Genomic DNA, 23,693 nt, shown 5'->3' with positions numbered 1-23,693 from the left:
CTTATACAGGTGATACCAGTTACATTAGTGATTAATACAGAATATGGCTCTGTTTACAGTTGTGTGAGGAGGAAAATGGGCGCATTAATGTATTCGGGACAAGTGAGCGGCGACAAAACTTCAACCCGGAGCTGTTCCGTCGAACCCTCAAGACAAGGAGTGGCTTCGATGATGTGCTGGGTGGCCCCCTCACTCCTCTGCATGCTCCGGGCCCCCTCCACCCTCACGAAAAGTTCAATTCGTAAGTCTCCTCTAAAGTAATAATGTGATTTTCATAATTTATACTTGGATGGTTTATACTTAACAAATTGAACCAACACATATTATTCCACTAGAGAAAGACACTGAACATTTCTAGTTTCTAAAATACTTTTAGTGTATTGTTTTATAAACCAATATGGGATAAATTTTATTTTTGTTTTGATATGGTAATCTGTATTTTTGCAATAGTATTGGCTTAGAGATGTAATATAGTTAAAATAGTAGCAATAAAAGTAGCTTTTATTTCGCTTGTAGACTGTCTTAATATCCAATATACGAAGAAAACATGTAAAAATTTAAATTATATCTTTTAGTTTGAATTAATTAGTGAATAATGTGAAGTAAATTGGTAATATTTACTAATTTATTTTTGTTAAAGTGGATTGTTATGAAATTGGTTATAATTCCTTGTCTATCTTTGACTTTTTAGTATTTTATTAAAATTTGAATATTTTAACAGATTTATACTTTTTTTATTTGATTGATATTCTAAATGTGTTGAAAATAGTACATTGAATACAAACATTTGTATCTGAAACGGTTAAGAACCAAAAAGGATTATTGTTTATTTGGTGTTATATCTAACAATTCAGCTTAGATTGCATGAAACTAAAAAAAGACAGTTTTTAATGTTCTGGTTTAGTATTTGCCCTAGGCGAGGATCTGGAGGACCAACGGAAAGTGTCAATTCATTGTCGTGAGTCCACAGAGTTATGGAAAACATTCTAACATACTGATTTAAAAATACTTATTGTCAGTAAATGCAACATGGTATAGGCAAAGTATGTAAATGAAATGAAAAATTGTTTATTTAAACAGGCAAAGTTAGGGCCTCATGGCCCTTTCTTACACTTAACTTGTCTGAACAATAATTAAACAATAACAATAATTATGTGTGTAGTGAATACTAAATTGACCATTTCTAAATTAAAATTTTCCTTCCCTCAGAAACTGTTGTAGTTTATAATTTTGAGAGTACTAAATAAGGCATAATGGTTGGATCATACAGCACAAAATATTAGGTTCTCAAAAATTATCGAAAATCTTTTCCTGGTACTGGCACCTACCTCGCATCTGTCCAATATTCTCATTTATCAGGTGATTTCAATAAAAGTGCGCGTTTTTTCAGGGTTGATAGAGGATGTGAGTACAAACATTTTTTGTCCAATACACATGGGGTCGCAAATGTTTCATTCCCAAGAAAATTGAGAAAGTGTACTAAGCAGCAGAAGTTGGATTAAAAACCCTGACTCTTTAAAAATGTAAGACAGAGGATTTATGAAGAGCTCAGTTTTACATGGACATAAACGGGAAACATTTTGAACATTAAAATTTGCTGTAATAATATTTTTTTTACATTCTTGTTTACATTGTGGTTATTTTATACGTAAAGTTTTGCCTACAAGGAGGTGTTTCACAAATCCTTTAAAGTGGTTCTTTTGTGAAGGAAACATAATTTGTCCGTACATTTGCCATCGTTCAGTGAAAAAAAAATTGTAATTAATAAGAAAAAGAAATTTAGTTTTAGTAGCTTTGTGCTTTTCTGGCCACAAACACGTAATGTTGCCTATAAGGAATTGTTTCACAAATTCTCTATTTTCTTGGGAATGGAGCATTTGCGACCCCATGTGTATTGGATAAAAAATGGTTGTATTCACATCCTCTATCAACCCTGAAAAAATGTGCACTTAATCACCTTGGACACCCAACCAAAATTTAAAAATGTTTACCTTCCCAGTTTTACTTCCCAGGTATCATTCTAGAAACTTAAGACCTACCTACCTACCTATACTCCCTGATCCTATCCCATGTGACCTGTGCTGTTTCAGTGCGAACTCTTGTCCTTACCTTGTTAGCTAACCCTGGGCCACTGGTTGTGTGCAGTTATAATGGCTACCAGTCGGGGTACCGCCAGAACTCCCGCCAGAACCACCACCAGCAGCAGTTCTATCCTCAGAACCGGTACAACAATCAACACAACAACAATAATAACAACACCAATAATTCAGGTATGTCACCTTAATGTGGGTTTGTTAAATTTCAATAGGATAATGATTGAGGATTCTCTCTTGTCAAAAGGTTGCGCAGACAACCAATAAAAAACAATAACAACAGCACTATTATTACATTATTCATATGTAGGTTTTTAAGTAAAAGAAAAGAAAAATTTTTGTCCAAGTCATATATATTTTCAGACATACTGTACAATATATTCAGTTCTTTATTATTGTACATAATTACACAGTTGATTTAGGCACTTCTCATACCTTAAATCTAAGTTTGGAAATTTTTCTTCTACAAAATTTGCTGCTCTCTCAATACAACCAGGAGTTAACAGGCACTTTCACCTCTTCATTAATTAATTATCCTTGATGTGGTTTCCACCTAAGATGATGTATTGAAATGTGACAAAAAAATTTGTCCTAAACCGAAGATGTGTGCAGCCATTCCACGTCTACTGTTGCTTCAATTCAGGTGTGATAGGGGATAACTATGTTTCATCTCATGTGACAGTTGGCTCAGTATGTAATCCCCTTCACTGTAACGAATTAAATGGTCAAGGAACTGTCCACTATATTCCATTATCATTTCCTTGTTAAGGAAGTTTGAGAACTAATTGAAAGCTCTAAATTTTAGGTGTTCTGACACAATTGTATACAGGAATGACCGCAAGGTACCTGTTGTAATTTCTTTAAGATTAGTTACTATAAATCTGTCATCTTGAACAATTGTTGCAAGAAACCATATCACTGACCTTATATTCACACACAGATACTCACAGTGAAGTGTGTAGATTAGCCACAGAATTGAAAATGGCATTTGCTTGTTTGCAAGATGTCTGTACGGAGCATGCATGCTCTGTGACACTTACCTGAACTAAAAGAGTGTACAAGACAACAGCCCATTAAAAAAAATAAAACGTCCCTCATATATGTCAACTGTAGTTCAGATGTGTTCAATTTGAATAGCATACATAACAATTGTTGATTATCTGTCATCAAGTGTTATTTAAATGTGTTCAGAAACTAACAACATATCAACATCAGAAATGCATGCCACCATAGTGTGGATGTGCGGAGTTTGAATAACATACAGTGAGGAAAATGCTGACCAAGTGTTGGAAATTGTCCCATCCGTAATACATTATATCAGAATTAATCCCATTTTATTAGTTCAGAGTTTCAGTATAATACAAGTTTATTTGTTTTAAAATAGGAGGTAAAGAGCTGGCGCCTCGTTTCAAGAAGATGAGTCATCAACCAGCAGCCACCAATTTGGACGAGATCTCTCTCCGCCCCCCCAGCAATTCTATGGTTTTTAACACCAAGCAGCTCAACACCAAGCCTCAGATCTCTATGCCACCAGGTAAAAACAATATTCTACTTTTTTAGTGGTATTTACCTATTCGAAATATAAAAATTATAATATTTGATTTCTTTATTGTTGGATGTATAATTCTCTAGCTCTATTTACGTAATAAACCTCTTTATACTTTTATAAAATTAATTTGTTGTTTTTTAAGTACATTTAAAAAATGTATTGGTCAGAAAGTACCCAAACTTACTGGTAAATTAATTATAGCTTGGTTTTCTCTCTACTACCCCACTACAATCTCATGCCTCTTCACTTACTGTATTTAGTGTTTGGAGTACAACGACTAAAGAAGTGGAATGCTGGTATTTTGAAATTGTGGCGTTGTTAACATGACTTCCACCTGTTGCATCACCATGTCCCTTCATTGACATTATAACCCATAGCCTTGACAAACTGAAAAATACAATTAATGTTTTAGACTTACGCACTGAATTAGAAATAAAATGAGAAGTACAAAAGTATATGGAGTGATTAATGCTAATTTCTTGTGAAAATTCACTCCTGTTACATTTACAGATAATCAAATAAACATAATTCATCCATGTACATTCCATATTTCACTATCACACTGTTTGATCTTTGATTATAACTTATTCACCTGATAATTATTGATTAGAACTGATTATCACTAGCTACCACTAATAATAGCTAGAGCCTGATTAAAAATATAGACTCACTATCAACAACCATGATTTAATTTATCGCAATTGGGCCTCAATTGAGTGCAAATAAGTATCACTGACAATGTTGATGGCGTAAAACGATCGGGAAGACTTGTTTGTCACACTACTTTTGTAAGATCCGATTTAGACTAAATAAAAAATAAGCTGGTAAAGGAACCGTTTCTCCCTTGCTACATATGTCACTCCTCAAGTTATTGCAATGTACCCTATAATTTACCAGGTTCCGCCATGTGGTCTGTTCCTATAGTTACTTTATTTAGATGGTTCTTGAATGTTTTTCCTCTTGAAATAAACCTGTCCTGACTGTTATTCAATGTTTTCTTCTCTTGTATATTACAAATAGTCTCCTCCTAAATATTTGGATTGTTCCAACTAAAATTATTTCTTCTATCCTTTTGTGTATTTTTAGTTCTGATTGTTTAGCCTTGAGTTTCTTCCTCTAAATCTGAATTTACTTTTAAAACTATTCATTTTCTTACTTTATATTAAATATTTAATTCAATAAAGTGTTGTAGCACATTATAGAACTTGTTTATAGTTTGTTATGTTTTATTTTAAGACATATTTATTACTGGGGATGATGGAACAGCTCTAATAATTTGTTATTTATTAATGGGCTGTTTCAGTTAACAATCACATGCCGACCCCTCACCCTGTCAAGGAGAATGTGGTTGTTATCAAACCAGCGTCAGTTGATAAGAATAAGAATAACAAGAAGGAAAAGGTAAGCCTCTCTCTTGTCAGCCACTAAGAGTGGAGAGGATATGTCTCCTCCAGGTCTAAAACCTGAAACATTGCAAAGTTTCCTAATGGATTGTTTATTTTGAAGGAGAAATTAAAAACTGTTCATATTGAATTGGAAAATTTTAATAGAAAAAAAGAGAAAGAAATGATTATTCTAACAACTGTTATGTAACAACTCTTCTTTTCACTTAATTATAATGTTCGTCTGTAGCAAAATACAGAAGGCAGTGTAAAAATTGTCAGGCTTACTATTCCAAAGTTCATTCTAATTTTCACTGTACATTAAGTTTTTCTGCCACCATAAAATCCTAAAAAGTAATAAAGTATTTGTCAGTTATTGTGCAGTATAAAAAGGAAGCATTTCTTTCAAACATTTGTTTTGATTCCAAATTAAAATCAAACTAAGGAATGGATAACACAATACTATCATTTGTAAAAATTTGAAACCATGGAAAATGTTATTTCTAAACTTTCTAAAACTTGCAGATAACGTTAATTTCTACCGATCCAGTATGAGTTGGATTAAGAAATAATAGAAACCTTTTGCTTGGTTTTAATCAAAATACTTGAACTAAATTCCATTTACACAAAGTAGTTTAAAGATCTCTCATTATCATTAGTTATTGTTCTGATAGGTTGTGTTAACTGAAGTGTAATGTTTGTCTTTTGTCATGTTTCTGAATAAGGGAAAGTTTTTCTCCCTCTACCCTAGAAAGCAAGTATACTTAACAACCTTGATTATTTGGAATTCAGCAATCCGAAGTGCAGTATAAGAATAAATTATTCTTGTAATCAAGTTGTTATTAGCATAAATCCACTTAAAACAGTTCGTTATTTAATTAAAACTTGTTATTACTTTTTTTATACATAACTGCAGCATTCAAGCATATATTGACTAGAAGCAGCTAGAAGTCTGAATGTGTTTTGGTCATAGCGATGTTTCCATACATATTGTTTTATTTTTTAAATAAATATGTGTTGGGTTCTAGTAAACTTTTCAACATTATCAAATTAAATTAGTGTGCTATAATATATATTATTATGTTTTTAGTTGGCTTTCCATTTGGAATTGGTTACATTTATAGATATACATAGAAGCAGCCCATGCATTTTATGTAGGAGTTTACATAAGTGTATGTGTGTGTGTGCGTATGTGTGATGTTGGTGCTGCTTAGATTTAAATATCAATACCATGTGGAAGCAAGTTTTGAACATAGTTACATCATTTTCCTCGTCTAATGTCCATTTTATTGTGCACTCTTTTTCAAGCAATGATTTAAAAATCCACAAGTTCCATTCACCTGAATAAACTATTAATTATTTGTGGAATGTGAAATATTTGTTAATAGCCTAAATTTGCTTTTGATATGGTGAATTCTATTTTCTGTTCAACTTGACACTGGTTCTTTAAAGAACATTTTTGTTCCTTTGCAGACTAAGACTATAACTGCAAGACTTTAACATATAATTGTTTATAATAGGGTCCTAGTAAGGAAGAGGTATTGAAGAAGGTATTGGCACTTGGAGAAGATATGTTAAGGGAGCGTAGCGTGGCGGGCGGTGTGACAGCTTGGCGTGATCACCGCATACCGGAGCGACTTGTGTCGGAAGCGCTGGTCGCTTTGCTGTCATTCACTCTGGATAAGACCGAAGCCGACAGAGAGCTGGCTCTAACCCTCGTGGCCACCCTTCGCAAGGAGGGTCTTGCCTCTACTGCTCAGGTAGATTTAGAAGAGTATATTTTAGTTATCACTTCTATCTTATTTACAATGACTAAAAAACTTTTTCAGTTAAATATTAATAATATGATACTTAAAAGTAGTGTTATATGAGCTTTTATAATCAATTTCCTAATTTTACAAAACTAAAGTTACATTAGATAGACATTAATCCTTTCCACTTGATAGCCTTTATTAGTAAACTAAAAATTGTAAATTTGACAAATTTCTCATATGAACACTTACAATTTTATGAATTTAACCCTTTAAATGCCACTTTATTAGCAAATTAGATGTTATTGGCTTTATGATCCATATTGAGACAGTATTTCATATAGTTCACAGTTAAAATATTCAAGTAACTCTATAGCTGCATTCAATATGTTTTGATGCATCAATTAATACTTGTATTTTTGTTTTCTTCCTCGTAGGTCTTGAAAATGATAATTGACTATGACGTTACGAATTCAAGCCAATGAATTCATCAGATGCGAGTTACGTGTTTGGCTAGTAACACTGTTTACTTTGTTCTGTGATTGTGTTTTTATGTAAAAACAAATCACAAAACAGTGTACAGTTTACATTTTTTAGTATAATAATATCAATTTTGATATTTGGATGTTTCCATTGTCTGAGATGAATATATATGTAGTTCATCATATATGTATGTTGTTTAAGTAGTTCTAATTGAAAATGAACTAAAATTATCGTGAAGGAATAAAACACTAACACAAACCACCATCAGGAAACAATTCATAGCATTTGTGACTCACAACGAAAACAAACTATGTCAATGTAGTCAGCTGTTCACAGAGTGTTGTAACAAGTCTTACGCAACTCACAGCATTTGGATATCAAATTAAAAATAGGTTTCGTTAACTCCTAATTGATTACCTATGATGGTGTGCAATGAATACGTAAATCAATTAGTTTTTAATGATTCATTTGTTTTTGTGTCTGTACAAAGTGGACTAGGAATATTCGAATGTGGTGAATTTATACATCTTTTTAAAGCCCTACAAAGATTCAAATTTAACAAAAGCTGTTAACTCTTGGCAGTGCTGTAAGCTCAAGGGCTAAACACTGTAAGCATATATACGTGCTAAACAATTCTTTGCCTTGTATTTTGATGGCAGTTCTAAGTGTCTGCTAGAGTATGCGTGAAGTGTTTCATTAGTTTGGAGATGTACTGTATACCATGCGACAACCCCTGTGTTTATTGATTAATGCTAGAGAGTTTTTGTCTCACAGGCAGCTTAGTAGTACCGTTCAACGCCGCTAGCATGTATATGCACAGGCTGCTGCTGTACCAAACAGCTGTTGTGTTTTACTCTTAAATTGTGGAAGTAGTTGAATATGTTATATCCTTTTATTTATTTTGCTACAACTTCCAATACTACTTTATGGACATAAAAATAACATCTTATGGTAGGTAAGAACTTGAAAAAACAATATCTTTTCATATGTGCCCTATAATTGTACATGTTATAATAATTTTAAGAAAAAACACACTTTTTTCTTTCCTACTACATACAGATATATTCTCTCATGATTTATATACATCATTTACTTAACAGTAACAATAGAATATCTTAAGTAATAAGTTAAATTTATAAATAGGCTAGAACACTAAATAGTAAGTAATGTGCACTACAGGCAAAAAGGATAACAAGTTTTTTGCAGTTTTTCCTCTTTTTTACATAGAAAAATAAAATAAGCTTTGAGAAACTAAAGTTTTCATTTTTTTATAATTAACGAACGCTAATCCATAGTTAGGCAGCAACTATAAGGACCTTGAATGGTTAATATCTTGAACGTTTTTGTGTTTATGAAGGATAAAGTATAAATCAGTCTATTTCTTACTTAATTGGTGCTGTATTATTAAAGTTATAATTAATTCAGAATGAGAGGTCAGTCTCACAAGTACATTACACAATATTATAGAGTTGACACTTGACATAATATTGGTATTGGTAGGTCCTGGACTGCCTGCGGAACCTGGTGAATTCAATGGCCGAGCGGGAGGCAACAGTGCCCAAGATACACTCGCACGTGGCTGGTATCGCTGCACATGCGGTGACCCAGTCTCTAGTGACCTTAGATGAGGTGGCGGAGCTGACCGAGGGGGGCAGCCACTACCCACTTTTCATGCTGACCCTGCAGAACCTGCATCGCACTCTTGGCAAGCAGGACCTCACCACTCTCTTCAATAAGAGTAAGGTGAGGTGAAGATGAATTTAAAGATTATTTTGTTAAATACTAATTCATTTATGCCTAGACCTTTTCACATATTCAGCATGTTGTTTCTTTTGTGACTAACATGAATGTAAAGGTGATACAGTAACATAGGCCTTCTGTGTTCAATGTCTCATGAATTCCATTTATAACTACTGTAACTTGATTGTTTAATAGGATACACTAAATAAAACATTATGATGCAAACTCATTGACTGTGCAGGTGAACCTACTGCAGACACTGCCTGAGGCGGACCGCAGCAAAGATCGACTGTCTGAGCTATTGGACGACCGTAGTCTGGGCTTCCTGTGTCCTTTACTGCGTATCCAGGCAGAGTTGTGGGACCAGCTGGAGGCAGACCAGAACCCTTCCGCTCTCTACAAGTGGATCAAGGACAACCTGGAACCGGCACACCATGTCGATAAGAGCTTCATCAGTGCCCTGGTAACTGTCGTGGTCAAGTTCATCAGCCAGGAGGCCAGCGGTGCAGAAAAGTGCCAGGAGCGTGAGAAGGCTCTCCTGGAGAAATACAAGCCGGTGCTGAATGCATTCCTCAACAACCACACAGATCTGCAGGTGGTGGCGGTCTACGCCTTGCAGACTTACTGCTTCTCTTTTGATTTTCCTAAAGGTAGGCTGAATTACTGTATATCTCAGTAAAAAAAAATGTTTTCCTTCTTTTCAAATTATTTTTTTATATTGACCTTGTATTAAGTTTTTAACTCATTGGCCTACTAGTATTTCCAGCCTCTCAACTCCACAGTAAATCCAATTAATTTGGGCCAAAATGGAGAATTTTTACTTAAAATTCCATTACTCTAGTTGTACTGTTTAGATTTTAATAAAACTTGGGATATTTAATAAAAGCATCCGAAACTATATTTTTCACAAAAAAAAAAAATTAAAAAGTTAATGTTAATTTTGTTAATTTGTGTTAATTTTATGTTAATTACAAAATAAACACTTTATTTTTTACTGACAATTATTTATTATTACAATGTTTTTAAGTATACAAATACTGTCGACTTAAAAAATAGTAAGTTAATGTTAATTTTAAGTTAACTTAAAAATAAAAATCTTTTATAAAAAAGCCTAAAAACATAATATTTTTAGGTTCGTTTGGCTCGTCATTCCATATTGGAAAATTCCATAATCCAGTTACACCAGAAGCCACACTGCTAATAACGTCTTCAACATTCTGTAAATGTAAATCATTCATAGGATCATCGGCATTGTTTAGGCCTACGTCCATCTCTTCAAAATCAATATCTGAGAGGGCATTGTCAGACTCACCGTCGCTGAATTCTTCATCACCATCAATCCTCCACTCTTCTTCCACATGATTAGAACCGATTTCACCATCAGATTCACTTTAAAATAAATCCGTCATTGTCAATATAACGATCAATTTCACTACTACGTAAAGCTCCATGTTGCGCCATTGTACACACGCTTAGTTTGTTTACTCGAGTCAGCTGTTTACTTGTTCCGATCGTCTGTTTATGTTCCCCTTCCCCAACTGCAGTGTTGCCAAGCTGTAAAGTTAAATTATTCAATTCCCATTATTGCATAGAACACAGAAACGAAGTTAGGACTGAATGGTGCTGACATCTTGTGAGAAATAGGCGAACTACTTGGTGGCGAGATGGTTTCGTCAAAGTATTTTACCGTGCATAGCGCTAGCGGCGAGATGGTCTCGTCGAAGTAGGCTAATGGGTTAATGAGTCAAGGAGGTTGATGGACATTATGCATTAACCCATTGACTACCAATTAATATTCAAATATTCTTAACCTCTGGTACCGAATGAATTGTTCATTTTGCAATGGAAATTGGTGTGTGGTCTTAGAATCAATTAAAAATATATAACTACCTTATATATAACACATTCTAGAAGTCCTTTTATTATCGAAATTCTGAATTAATTTAAAAACAAACACTCCAATAATACAATTTTTCGGAACACATCATCAGACCCACATAACTGAAATAAAAATTTATTTTGAACATTTTTATTTCGGGTCTGGTAATGTTTTCCTTGGTTACACAAAAGGCCCAATAAAAATTGTATTATTGGAGTGTTTGTTTTCAAATTAATTACCTTACAACATGGTAAAATAAAATTGTATTTTCCCTTATATTTTAAGTATTTTTTGCCTAGCAATAATTGGATTTATACCTGATCTACCAGTAAAAATAAAATAATGTGAATCATTTTCTAGTCTTTTCCACTTCCAAGTTTGAAGTTAAGGCTTTGTCACGTAATTTTTTTGAAATTTTTCATTGCTACTTTCACTCAAAATTTCAACATTAAAGTTACCATCATACACATATTTACTTTCTTTGAGTATGTTCTACACAAAATTTCTAAATCTCTCTGAAAAGATCACGATCACGATTTCAGATGGCAACAATCAAAACAAACAATTAACAGATGAAACAGTAAATTACAATTGATTTTGAGAATCAACCAGCTTCAAAATCGAACATAATATATATTATAACAGATCATTGATATAATAGAATAGACAAATGCCAAAATAATCTATATCAACAATATTTTTTGAGTCCAAAATTATGAACTTGGCGTGATATTGGCACACGTCATCGGTAATTACGCCGATGCTAACTGATGATGGACAATATACGACATTGGTAGCCAATGGGTTAACAGAGTACTGTCAAGAGTCAATAAAAATAATAGAAACAAATAGGCAATATATTTTTGTATTCCCTTTATAAACTTTGTACTGCTATAATTTTTCAGAAAATTGTAAATTTCAATTTCATAAACAGTATAAGAACTAGTAGATTATTTCTGTTTGAGGATAGCCGAATGGCAAGTGGTCATTAGTTTATTATCTGATTTTATTTAAACAGATTTTACTTACATATAATTAAAGATCTAATTATATTGTAGTTATTAACCCTTTAAGTGCTTTCTATTATTATGAAAATTTGTATTTCGATAATAGGCTATTAAATATCATACTACATTATTCATTTGTTTGGTTATATCTTTGATTTAAACTTCTATGATAAGAAATTTGTATTGTCGTTTCTTTCTTGAACTGTGAATTAAGAAGATATCTTCTTGTAACAACTGGCAGTAGTAACAATTAGCTGATTTGTCAATATAATTTTGTTTTTTATGGAAACAATATTAAAAAAACTTTTATTGTTACTGAAATTCCTTTTTGTCATATAACACTGTACATGAATTATTTCAAGTGTAAACCTATCTGATTTTAGTCTGGCTATTGCAACGTAATAAAGTTATTTTGAAACATAGTTTACAATATTACACCATGTCTAACATATTGTAGAGAATATTTTTATTGAAATCATTATAGATATATAAATAAAACATTGCAGATAACAAGATCAATCCTTTGATTTAAACTTTTAGATTGATATTTGGGAATAAATTTATATAAGACTTACTTGATGGAATTAATAAAGGACTCTTTAACTTTCTATAATATTCAGTTGGTTTTTTGTATGAAAAATAAATTACCTAAATAAATTTTGTAATGAATTGTACAGAGAACTGAGGCACTAAATATCGTAACAATTTGCACTAATCTAACATTTTCTGAAGGGAACATTCCCCATTAATGAAGGGAACCTGCACACTGAGGTGTTGAGTAAAGTTGAGGTATGAATGAATGAATGAATGTTTATTCCATCAACTATACATGAAATACACTTAAAATTAATGACAATAGTAAAGCACTAAACAGAATTGTTTTGAAAACAATAGTTTACTAGTTATCTAGCTAAGATATTACTTAAATAATTAATAAGGAATAAAGCCTGCATGGGCATTCAGCCTGTGCGCAGGCTTCAGTTGATCATCCGCCACGATAACTTAACTTGAAGAACTTGAATTTGGTAGTGAATTTGTTAAAAATAAATAGATTATATTGTCACTTACCAAAGAAACTTTGTTTCTACCAAAAAGTTCTGATAACTTCTATATAGAATAAGTGTCACTAAATTTAATCGAAAAATGTATTTTCAGGAATGTTGCTGCGGTGGTTTGTCAATTTGTATGATTTAGAAGTGATAGAAGAGGATGCTTTCCTGAAATGGCGTGAAGACATTACTGACGCATACCCAGGAAAGGGAAAAGCGCTGTTCCAGGTAAATTTGATTTCTTTTACTTTTTTAGAAATATTATTTCTTATTTAAAGTACTTATATTTTATTTTAATAAATATTCAAATACTTATGAAAATTTTTGCTCTCTAGAAGGTGATATTTTTTCTTTATATAATAATATCAAACAATTTTAGAGTAAAATTTGCACAACTTATGGATTACCCCGTAACACAATATTTACTTCTCACCCATCCAGAAGAGTACGCTGGAGGACAACATTAACATCTTAAATAGGAACTTCAATTTCTGTTGTTGTACATTGGATTTGAGTTTATAACAAATGACACAATTACAAATATATTGTAGTTTCACTTGGACACACAAAAGTAACTGATTCAATGACTTTTTAGTATTACTAAAACGTACTAACTGAATTTCAAAGTATAAAATGTCCTCTTAATCCCCTATTCCTAAAACGTACTAACTGAATTTCAAAGTATAAAATGTCCCTCTTAATCCTTACTCTCATGGAAATAGGTAGAATTAATGTGAAACTTCCTCTTTTATTTGTGATAAGTGACACCCAGTTATAAGATTTGGGACAATTATTGAAAAGTAATCTTGGGACTAAAAAAAAAAACTTAACGGTCTAACTTCATCTGTTGACAAGCAACAGATGTCTCCACAGGCGAAATTGATCTGGATTATATTTTTTTTATGTTTATTTAATATGCGTACGTTAATTGAGCATGCCACTGACTGAATATGCATTGTTATTGGTTTTATTAGTGCTAATGGTATAAAAGGAGTTGAAATTTATTGTACAGGCAATACATTATGAGTGATGGAATGGCATGCATATTGGTAAGAGCTTTAAAAGAAGGCCTAGAGACTGTTAAGGATGACGAACAGAGTGGGTGTACCTCTGTGATCATTGATGTTTTTAGCATAAAATGAACATGAGTGGAAATAGATTATTCACAATTTAGTATTAATTTTTACAGTTGGATAAGCCTCTATGGTAAACAAATATTATTATAAAAAATCGTAATATCTTAATAGTTTTCTGATTTATTTTTGGCTGAATATGAAAAGCTCACTAGATGTGTACAAATATGTAATAAGACCAAAGAACTGTATTTCAGAGGTAACTAAAAAAGTTTCAGTTTTCTTCTAAAAAGATTTCACTGGAAGAAGTAGACGAGACATTTTGAATTACTTAGAGTAATTTTATTTTATTGATTATTATGTTCAGTTATGTCTGGGAGCTACACAACAATGGGATGTGTATTATTGAACCCTTCTAGTGCTGTGGCCATTTCCAAAAACCATGTACTTAATGTGTCAGTCCATATTCTGTTAATTTGTAAGCTCTTGGTGGAAGGGGGGGGGGAGGAGGACTGCAAAGCAATAGACAATGTATATTGTTTAGACACTTCTGGTGCTGTGGGCATTTACCAAAATCATTTGCTTAATTGGGGGGGGGGGGGGGCTGCTGTAAAAATCAATGTTTGAACAATTTTTGTGGTATGTGTTATATATTAGACTATAGTGATACTATGTAAGAAAACATAAATATCTAATTAAAGTTTATAGACAATCCATGTTCAGATATATAAAAACAAACATGGCATTGTAAAATGCCTAAAATAAACACCAGTTGCTCCAATACCATTCTCTGTTATAGAAACAAAGATGTAGAACAGAATGTTGGTCTGATACAGCCATCAAATACGTAAAAAACTCAATTAATTACTATAATTTAAGTTTAACTTAAATTGTTCGTATTTCTATCTAATAATCAGTACTAAATTAAAGTTTCATCAGCAATATTTTGTTCATATATAGATACTCTAAAAATAAAGTATACAATGTTCTTACAAAACTTGTAAGTTTAACAAAATCACATTTCCCTTCAAAATAATTTATTTACAGCATTGTCATACAACAAAAAGTTTTATGGTAATACTAATATACTTTTTAATTCTTTTATGACATGTATAAAAACAATCCTAGTTTAACCACTATATCAACTGTTATGACAAACAGAAATAATAATGCACAGGCCAAAGGTTATGAAATACAATACAGAATTCCTATAAACAACAATATTATTAAATGACCAGTATAATACAAAAATAAATATTATCGAAATATAAATCAATGCTGGGACTTGATGTACATTTTACAATGCAGACATCACTGTGCTCAAAGGGTTATAGTACATATATTTTTACAAGTAAACAAAAATATTTTATGTTTAATATATTTGAAAATTTCTAATTCTCATGTATAGAAAGCATGTATGTTTTAAGCATGTTTTATTACACTACTAGATTACTTTAATTACATAACTTGTTACATTTCCCAGGTGAACACTTGGCTGACTTGGTTGGAGACAGTGTCCTCTGAAGAGGAAGATGAAGAGGATGCTTGAAGCAAGGCAGTATTAAAACATCAAGTTATTCAGAAGAGCATGAATGATAGAACAACCACTCATTTTTTACAAAACTTAAATTAATTGTAGTCGTTATCTCTTAGTTATACAAATATTTTTAATTTTTCTATTGTATTGTTGTACCATGATAGTGTCCAGGAAGTAGTTCTGTATTCAGGATTCAATAAAAACATTTTAATTGTGACTTATCGGTTGCAAGTTTTATTTCTGTGATTTTGTTATATACTTGATCTTAGATTCTGAGGTTTCACTTGTCTTTTTTGTAACTTTTTTAAGACTAAATATTCTTATTAGTGTGCGGCTGAGTGCATTTAGTTGATGTCGTCTTGTCTGAGCTGATACCGTTTTCTCAATCATTGTTTCTTGTCAAGTAATTTATTATTCTTTGTGATCAAAACTTTCTGACCAATTCAGTTAATAACAGAATTAAAATGTAGGTGATTTCAATTCCTATGCAACATGTATTAAGTTTTTTATGTATTTTGAATGTATGCTAGAGAATGTAACGAATGTAATGTCAAAATATTAAAAAACTGCAAAAAAATAGTAAACACAAAGTTTAGTATTTTATTTTTCCTTTAAATCCTACTGTTTTAACATGAATGAAACTGATATTTTAGTTAATAATACTCCGTTATTATTGAGCTGTTAAATAAAACTTGAGATTTTAGCAGTTTAAATTAATTTTTTATTTTATGAGTATTTAAGAATTAGTAAGTTATCCTTTAAGTATCGGGATCTCTACTAAGCTGCACGATCTTGTATATACTATCAAGTATATAATTATCCTTTCAAGTGAACTTATGGTACGATATGCATTGTGGCAATACAAGTGTGATTTGGTCTTATGATAATACACATAGCAATGTGACATTCATCTTGATTTTGTTAACAAGTATTCAATCAGCTGAAGTAGAGTGTTTGTGAACTTTTACTAACCAAGAAACTATTTGTCTGAGTGATATGCTTAGGCTATTTTATTTTAGATGTTATGTGGTTTTTAATGAACACTCTTATTGCCACTGCCTGATATATTGGGCTAGTAAATACCTCAGTGGTCCCATATATTGGACCACGTGAGTTTACTCTACTGATCATCCAAATGATTAGTAATTACGTGAAATAATTTGTTGTTAAATGTATTTTATGGTAACGTTGCAATGTGTTAATTTGAGCAAAAATACTATTGTGGTCTTTGCATTTTGTAGATTTTGGCAGCTTATAAAGTGTACATATTTAAAACAACCCAATATCTTTGAAACATTTTCAAATTACACCTTAAAATTTTGGATTCATGTTAGAAACAACTTAATAATTTAAATAAGGTAAATTGAAAGGATTCATATTGTTTCCTACACATTTGTGAATCAAATATAAATGTATAAACAACTACCAGTTACCCCCCGCTTCACAACCAAGAAAATATGTTAAAAAGCACACATATTTGTTGTATATATATATATATATACAACAATTATTGGACTTCTTGGTATATAATTTCCTTTAGTATTTATGCTTTTTACCGTTTTCAAAAAGGTATAATAAAAATATATAATAACACAGCAAACAAAATTTACATAAGAAAATAAAAAAATGTATATAAATTAATATATATTTTTTATTATACCTTTTTGAAAACTGTAAAAAGCCGAAATACTAAAGGAAATTATATATACCAAGAACTCCAATAATTGTTATAATAGAGCAATTCTGCATTTATACACCCGAAATGAATATATATATTAGTTTGGTTATTTAAACTTCCGATCATATGTTAGTTTGGTTATTTAAACACATATGTGAAAGAAACGGCCAAATACAAAATAATTGAATCGTAAAAAGTGAGGGCTCTGTGGTGTAATGGTAGCACATTCACCCGGCAAGTGAGAGATCCGGGTTCGAGTCCCGGCGGAGCAAGTACTTTTTGCGATTCAATGTTTATTGAAATAAATTAAATTCGGCTATTGCCATTTATACAAATTTAATGAATGTATATATATATATATATATATATATATATATATATATATATAAACATAGAGCTCAGAGAAGTTTACTTCTGTCAAAAGACAACTAAGATGGGTTTTATATTTAACAGCGACTTTATATATTTGTCCTTTTATAAACTGAAAAATATTTTTAATATTTTAGAAAATTTAGAGCTGAAATTGTTGAATTATTTCAAAACTACGAACTTTTATCTAGCTATAATAGACCTTGCCGACTGTTTCAAAGGGAGTCTTCAGAGTCAAATTCTTTCCATCTTGATAATTTTCTAAGGTAGATGAGTATTTACCTATTGTTTGATTTACTAAAGATCCCTGACGGAGCCGGGTCCCGGCGACCTCTCTCACATGCTAAACATCTCACTTCAATTTTCTATTACTTTAAAATATACACCTAGAAGGCATGTTTTTTTTTTTAAATAAGGTCCGTTTGAAAATAAGTACTCAACGAAAGGTTATTTCAAAAATTAAATTTATTTTCAGACAATACATACTTTACTCTATTTTTCAACATAGTTGCCAAGTTTGTTCTAACACTTATCATACCTTTCAACCAATCTTAAAATACCCTCTTCATAAAAACTTGTGCTTGCTCCAATAACCAAGAGTTCACTGCCATTTTCACATGATCATCATTGTAAAAGTTGCCACTGAAATGGAGGAATAGATGGTATAAGTTTATGTAAGTGGGTTGATGCAAGTCAGCTGTGTCTATTCGTATACACTTGGTGAACAGCAGTAACAAATTATGGATCAATAGAACTTGTCTGAAGCGCTTCATGTAAAAATGCATAAATAGATAACCAAATTAACAATTTATCATTGCTTTGTAAATCATATTTTGATTGCAGTTTGTACTTTCCATATTTATATTCATGCATCGTCATGAGTATGGTGTATCTGTTTACGAGTGACATCTAAATCACCAAATACTAAAACGTCGTATAAATCATAGAAATCGAATTAAATAATTATCATTTTGTAAATGATAGTTATAAGAGGTTATATGACTTTATCTCATGTTCATGTTTGTTAAAACTGATGATCACAACATTTTGTTGACATTGTAATTTATGTACCTTTAAAAATATATAAATGTTTACACATAAATATTTTTATATTAGCTTAGGATAATTTGAACTTTGTTCAAAATGTTTGATTTAAAATACATTTTTATAAGTAATACATAAGCATACATTTTTGCAAATCAATTTTACTGTCTTTAAGTCTATTTTATAATCCATAAAATAAAATAAAAGGTAAGAGAGTATGACTTAGTTCTTAAAATAAGCTATTTTCCTAAAAAATAGCCATTTTTCATGTGTCAAATCTCTTGAAATTAATGCTATTCTTAGATAACTTTTTAACTTGCACACAAAAGGTTATTATTATTATTAGGATTAGAAATTCTAGAATTGGGAATAGATTGAAATTGATTTGAAAAATTTGGATTGACCATCACTATTGGAAGGTTAATAATGGAAAAACTAATACATAAGTATCCTTGAACATTTTTTTGAACTTTAATTAGTATACACAATATTCAATTGTTACTTATTTGTCAGTGGAGAAGTAATAAAACAGAAGAAATAGGCAATAAGATACAGTGTTATACTTAAAATGGCTTGACATTGGTATAATTTTTAGTTGTTTCTTTTTGACCAATTATATAGAATCAAGTATCAAGAACTTTATTAGTCATTAGACATACAATGATACATTAGACTTCGTCATTTATAAATTACTATTTAGCAGCTATTACATAAATGCTTCTAGTTCATTAATCAATTTAATATAGTAGTTAAGTCATATTAATAAATAAATTGTCTGCACATATATGGAAAATATCATAACCAAGTATAAAAATTAACAAATTTGAGGTTAACAGTAGATAAATATGTACAGCATAAGAAGACGTCTATGTAATAATTCACAGCAACATTAAATACTGAATTATATCAGTAATAAATAATATAAATAAATAACAATTAACAAACAACACGAATCGACAATATATGATTTTTAAAAGTTTAACTTTATACAATACATAATAAACAAGTACAAACAATAAAAAGAGTAAAAAGCAATATATACACACTTATTCAGATCTGGTCTGCATTTAGCATCAAAATATTGTATGTAATTGACGAGCTTCAGTTAATAGGAAATCATAAACCTTGTGAAATTATATTTTGATTGTGGCAGTTTGTTAAATAGTATTTTTCTTGTAATATCTTTCAATTTCAAATTCAAATGGTTTATTGTCAGAATACAAAATATGTATATAACAACGTCATATTATAAATAATCTATAGCTTTACTTTAAATATCCTTACTTCTTATCACAGTTAAAAATTCATCAACAGTGTACAAACATGAATCTACTAACATTTTCTTTACAACATTTTTAAAAATTTGATCTGTTTAATACCTTGATATGATTGGGCAAAGCATTGTAATATTTGATTCCCTGATATCTAAAACTGGCTTGAGTGCTAGCAAAGTTACATTTTGGTACAACTACATTATTTCTATTACGAGTACTATAACTATGAACATCACATTGATTAATAAATAATGATAAAATTATCTCTGACATATACAAAACATTTAATACATAAATAGACGGCAATGTTAATACACCTAATTTTACAAACAGTGGTTTACAGTGCTCACGACTCTGGACATTACATTATAAGCCTGACTGCTCTTTTTTGTAACACAAACAGTTTATTCGCAATCTGAGATTGGCCCCACAAAGTTACTCCATATGTTAAGAAAACTATGAATATAGGCATAGTACCATAAAAAGCAAGTGTTTAGCAGAAATTGTTCCATTAAGGGATCTTATAAGAAAAATACCTTGGGAAATTCGAGAAGCTACATAATCAATATGAGTTTGCCATTTAAGATTGGATTGTATAAAAATGCCAAGAAACTTAAGACTTAAGTCCTCATTATCACTAGGCCTATTAGAAAAGGTAATATGTAAATCTTGAATTTTTTTTATCATTTACACAGAGCTTATTTGCTGCACACCAATCATCTACAACTGAGGTCTTAACACTAAGTAGCTCATTACATTCGTTTCCTCGTTTTTTGCGCAGACCTTAAGACCCAAGTCATCAGCAAACAAATACGTACTAACATAATTGTCATTGAGATTAAAAGGCAAGTCATTTATATACAAAATAAATAGAGTAGGTCCTAAAATGGATCCCTGAGGAACACCTAGCTTAACAGGCCTAGTTTCTGACATAGAGCCATTTAAATATACATATTGACACCTATTTGAGAGATATGAGTTAAAAAAAAACTGACAGCAAGTTGACTAAAACCATAAGACCTAAGTTTATTTAATAGAATATGATGATTTTACAGTATCAAAGGCTCTGGATAAGTCATAAGATCTGAAACTTGACAGATTTTTTGTAGTTCCAAACCATCAAAGCAATCATTTTATGAAGGACTGGACTGCGCCAATGGTACACTGCTCAGCTCGAAACCCAAATTGACAAGTGCTGAGTAAATTATTGGTTTCGAGATAGCAAACCAACTGCTTATGAACTAGCCACTCCAACACCTTTGACACTGCTGTAACAATAGTTATAGGCCTATAATTACAAGTTTGGTCCTTTGGACCCCTCCTTATGTACTGGAATCACTTTGTTTATCTTTAGTACATCAGGAAAAATACCTGTCCTAACACTTTCATTAAATAAATAAGTTAGAATTTCACAGATTGAGTTGGCAGCCATTTTCAGAATAGGAGCACTTATACCATAACAATCGAGACATGTGCTATTACTTAAAACTAAGGATAGCTGCATGAACATCTTCCACTTTAAATTCATTCAGGCAAAAGCTTACTGTAGAGTTCCACTGAGCACAGTGCTTACCAAGGTAGAAAGGAATAGTCATTATTGCTAGGTGGAATACTTTTGCAAGTCTCCAAAACTGAGCCAACAAAATATGAATTAAAACTATTCAGGTTCCAGTACATGAGATGAGTTAGATGACATACTATTAGCCCTGACTGATTTATTAATAATGCTCCAAGCAGCTTTACTTTTGTCTGTTGCTTTATCAAGTAAAGTGTTATTAAAGTCAAGCTTTGCTTTTTTTATTTCATTTCTGTAAACATTTTTAAGATTTCTATATTTATTTCTAATATCAATATTTTTTCTCATTGCTTGTGTTTTTTATAATATAATAAAGTCTATCATGCTCCTGCTTTGTCTTATTTAGACCTTCATGATACCAGGCAACATTTACTTGTTTAGATTTAGATTTCTTATTTTTTAAAGGCATAGCACAGTTCAGAGCCAATAAGAGCTTTTCTAAAAAATAACTTAAACTTAAGGTTAACATTTGACTTAATAAACATAAATATCATTCCAATTAGTGAGACCTAGGTAAGATGTAAAAAAGTGAGGAGCCCAAAGTAGAAAATGGGTCTAACAATATACATTTGTGGTATAATCCTAGACATTACATTGTCTAAAGTAGCTTTGAAGAGGATGGCCATATGGTCTGAAGCACCAGTGTGAATGACTGTAGATTTTCCCTTATCTTGATGAATAGTCGTCAGCAGATTATCAATACAACTACCCTTTGTTGCATCTCCTCCAAGGGTAGGGTCTTGTAACTTCAGCAACAGTAATATTTAGTCCAAAACTGTCAATGGAGGTTGAATAGTACTTTGGCCTCTGAGTCATTTCTGTTAAGAAAATTGACATTGAAGTCACCCACAAAGACTATATTACATTTATTATAATGCAGGAAGGACAAAATGTCATATAACTTATCATAGAATAGTGATAAGTTACCTGCTGGAGATCTATAGAAAGTTACCACTAGAGTTTTCCAAGTTGGGCAGCATTATTGCTGCTAATTCACAAACAAGTTCCTCCGAGAAACAAGACAATTTATCATAAAAAACAAATTCAGTTCCTTCCTTTAACACAGATAAGCACACCCCCATGAATATGTTTTTCTCTTGCGAAAAAGTCAGCGATAACATAGCCAGGTATCACTAAATTGTTTATATCAAGTATCTCATCTTGGTCAACACTGTAAGAGTGGCTGTGTGGTAGGGGCTTCATAGTGGTAATTTTCACTGACGCCACACTGCTACTGTCAATACTCTTCATCCAGCATGCCAAAAAATAGCTGAAAACTGATTTATAGGGGCAAATTTGTATGTTATAACCAATCAAAACTACTGAAAAACAGGTAAACGTTACAAGTGGGATACCTCAAATGCAGGTTTTTGCAATAAAAAGTCCATTTTCGGGGAATTATGAAATGAGAAAACATACTACTGGAGATGTTATAACGGAGCTTCACATATGTCAAAAGATTAATACCTTTTGCAAAAACAGAGTTTATTTTTAACAATACCTCATTGTGTAAGGCTTAGTAGAAGTCATCTTAGAGACCTTAAATTTTCCTAATCTAACACAGCGTCCAATCACCTGGAATTTTACCTTTTCTCAAATGGAACCCATTTTGGACAGAGTTGACAAAAATTGATTTTCTTTGTGTCTGTTGGTTATGTCCCATAAACACTGATGAGATCGATCAGCCCAATTTATATTTCTGAGTTTTCCCTACTCCTTTAATTTGGGGATTTGGGGAGTTATCTTTAAAATTATTCAAAAAATTATTAATCAAAAGTTACTTTAGAGAGAAGGATGAGACTTTTGAGATGGTATATTGTATGTAAGAAGAGCATCATTATTATGTCTATGTCTGTTGTTGCATTTCCCTTCTAAAGCATGGAGAACATATCCGTGTCGGCTGACACACTAAGTGGTTTAAAAGGTATAACATATCCTCCAAAAATAATAGGGACTCGAGAATTGTGCATTAAGACCTCATAGTTGTGTTCTAGCTTAAAATAAACTACTATACTTAAAATAAAATGGTCCTCTTTCAAAATTTTGGGGACTTGAGTCCCTGTCCATGAGATGTTTCAAACTTCATGATGGTGATTAATGTGTAAAACACGAGCAGTTGTTCAACTCTCAAGAATGCCAAGAGCCTAACAGGATTTGCCAAGGAGTTTTATAAAGTGTGGGATTTTGACACTTGTGTATATATCCTGTA

The 23,693-nt window shown here is 31.5% G+C and overlaps 1 protein-coding gene across 2 annotated transcripts in view; it reads left to right on the top strand.

Annotated features, from left to right (window-relative positions):
* The window catches only part of LOC124362516 (eukaryotic translation initiation factor 4 gamma 2), a 92,685-nt gene extending 76,552 nt beyond the window's left edge, over positions 1 to 16,133 (top strand). For both annotated transcript variants that reach the window (XM_046817092.1, XM_046817091.1), the window contains exons 8-16: positions 60 to 241; positions 2,146 to 2,270; positions 3,478 to 3,627; positions 4,946 to 5,043; positions 6,545 to 6,784; positions 8,759 to 9,001; positions 9,240 to 9,648; positions 13,040 to 13,161; positions 15,490 to 16,133. In XM_046817092.1, the coding sequence (XP_046673048.1) occupies positions 60 to 241; positions 2,146 to 2,270; positions 3,478 to 3,627; positions 4,946 to 5,043; positions 6,545 to 6,784; positions 8,759 to 9,001; positions 9,240 to 9,648; positions 13,040 to 13,161; positions 15,490 to 15,555 (1,635 nt within the window). In that variant the 3' untranslated portion in view covers positions 15,556 to 16,133. The remainder of the gene's footprint in view (positions 1 to 59; positions 242 to 2,145; positions 2,271 to 3,477; positions 3,628 to 4,945; positions 5,044 to 6,544; positions 6,785 to 8,758; positions 9,002 to 9,239; positions 9,649 to 13,039; positions 13,162 to 15,489) is intronic.
* Positions 16,134 to 23,693: the final 7,560 nt, after the last annotated feature.

The sequence above is a fragment of the Homalodisca vitripennis genome, chromosome 5 (genome assembly GCF_021130785.1).
Source record: "Homalodisca vitripennis isolate AUS2020 chromosome 5, UT_GWSS_2.1, whole genome shotgun sequence".
NCBI lineage: Eukaryota > Metazoa > Arthropoda > Insecta > Hemiptera > Cicadellidae > Homalodisca > Homalodisca vitripennis.
The sequence above is the reverse complement of the archived record's forward strand: the minus strand, read 5'-3'. Positions and strand labels throughout refer to the sequence as shown.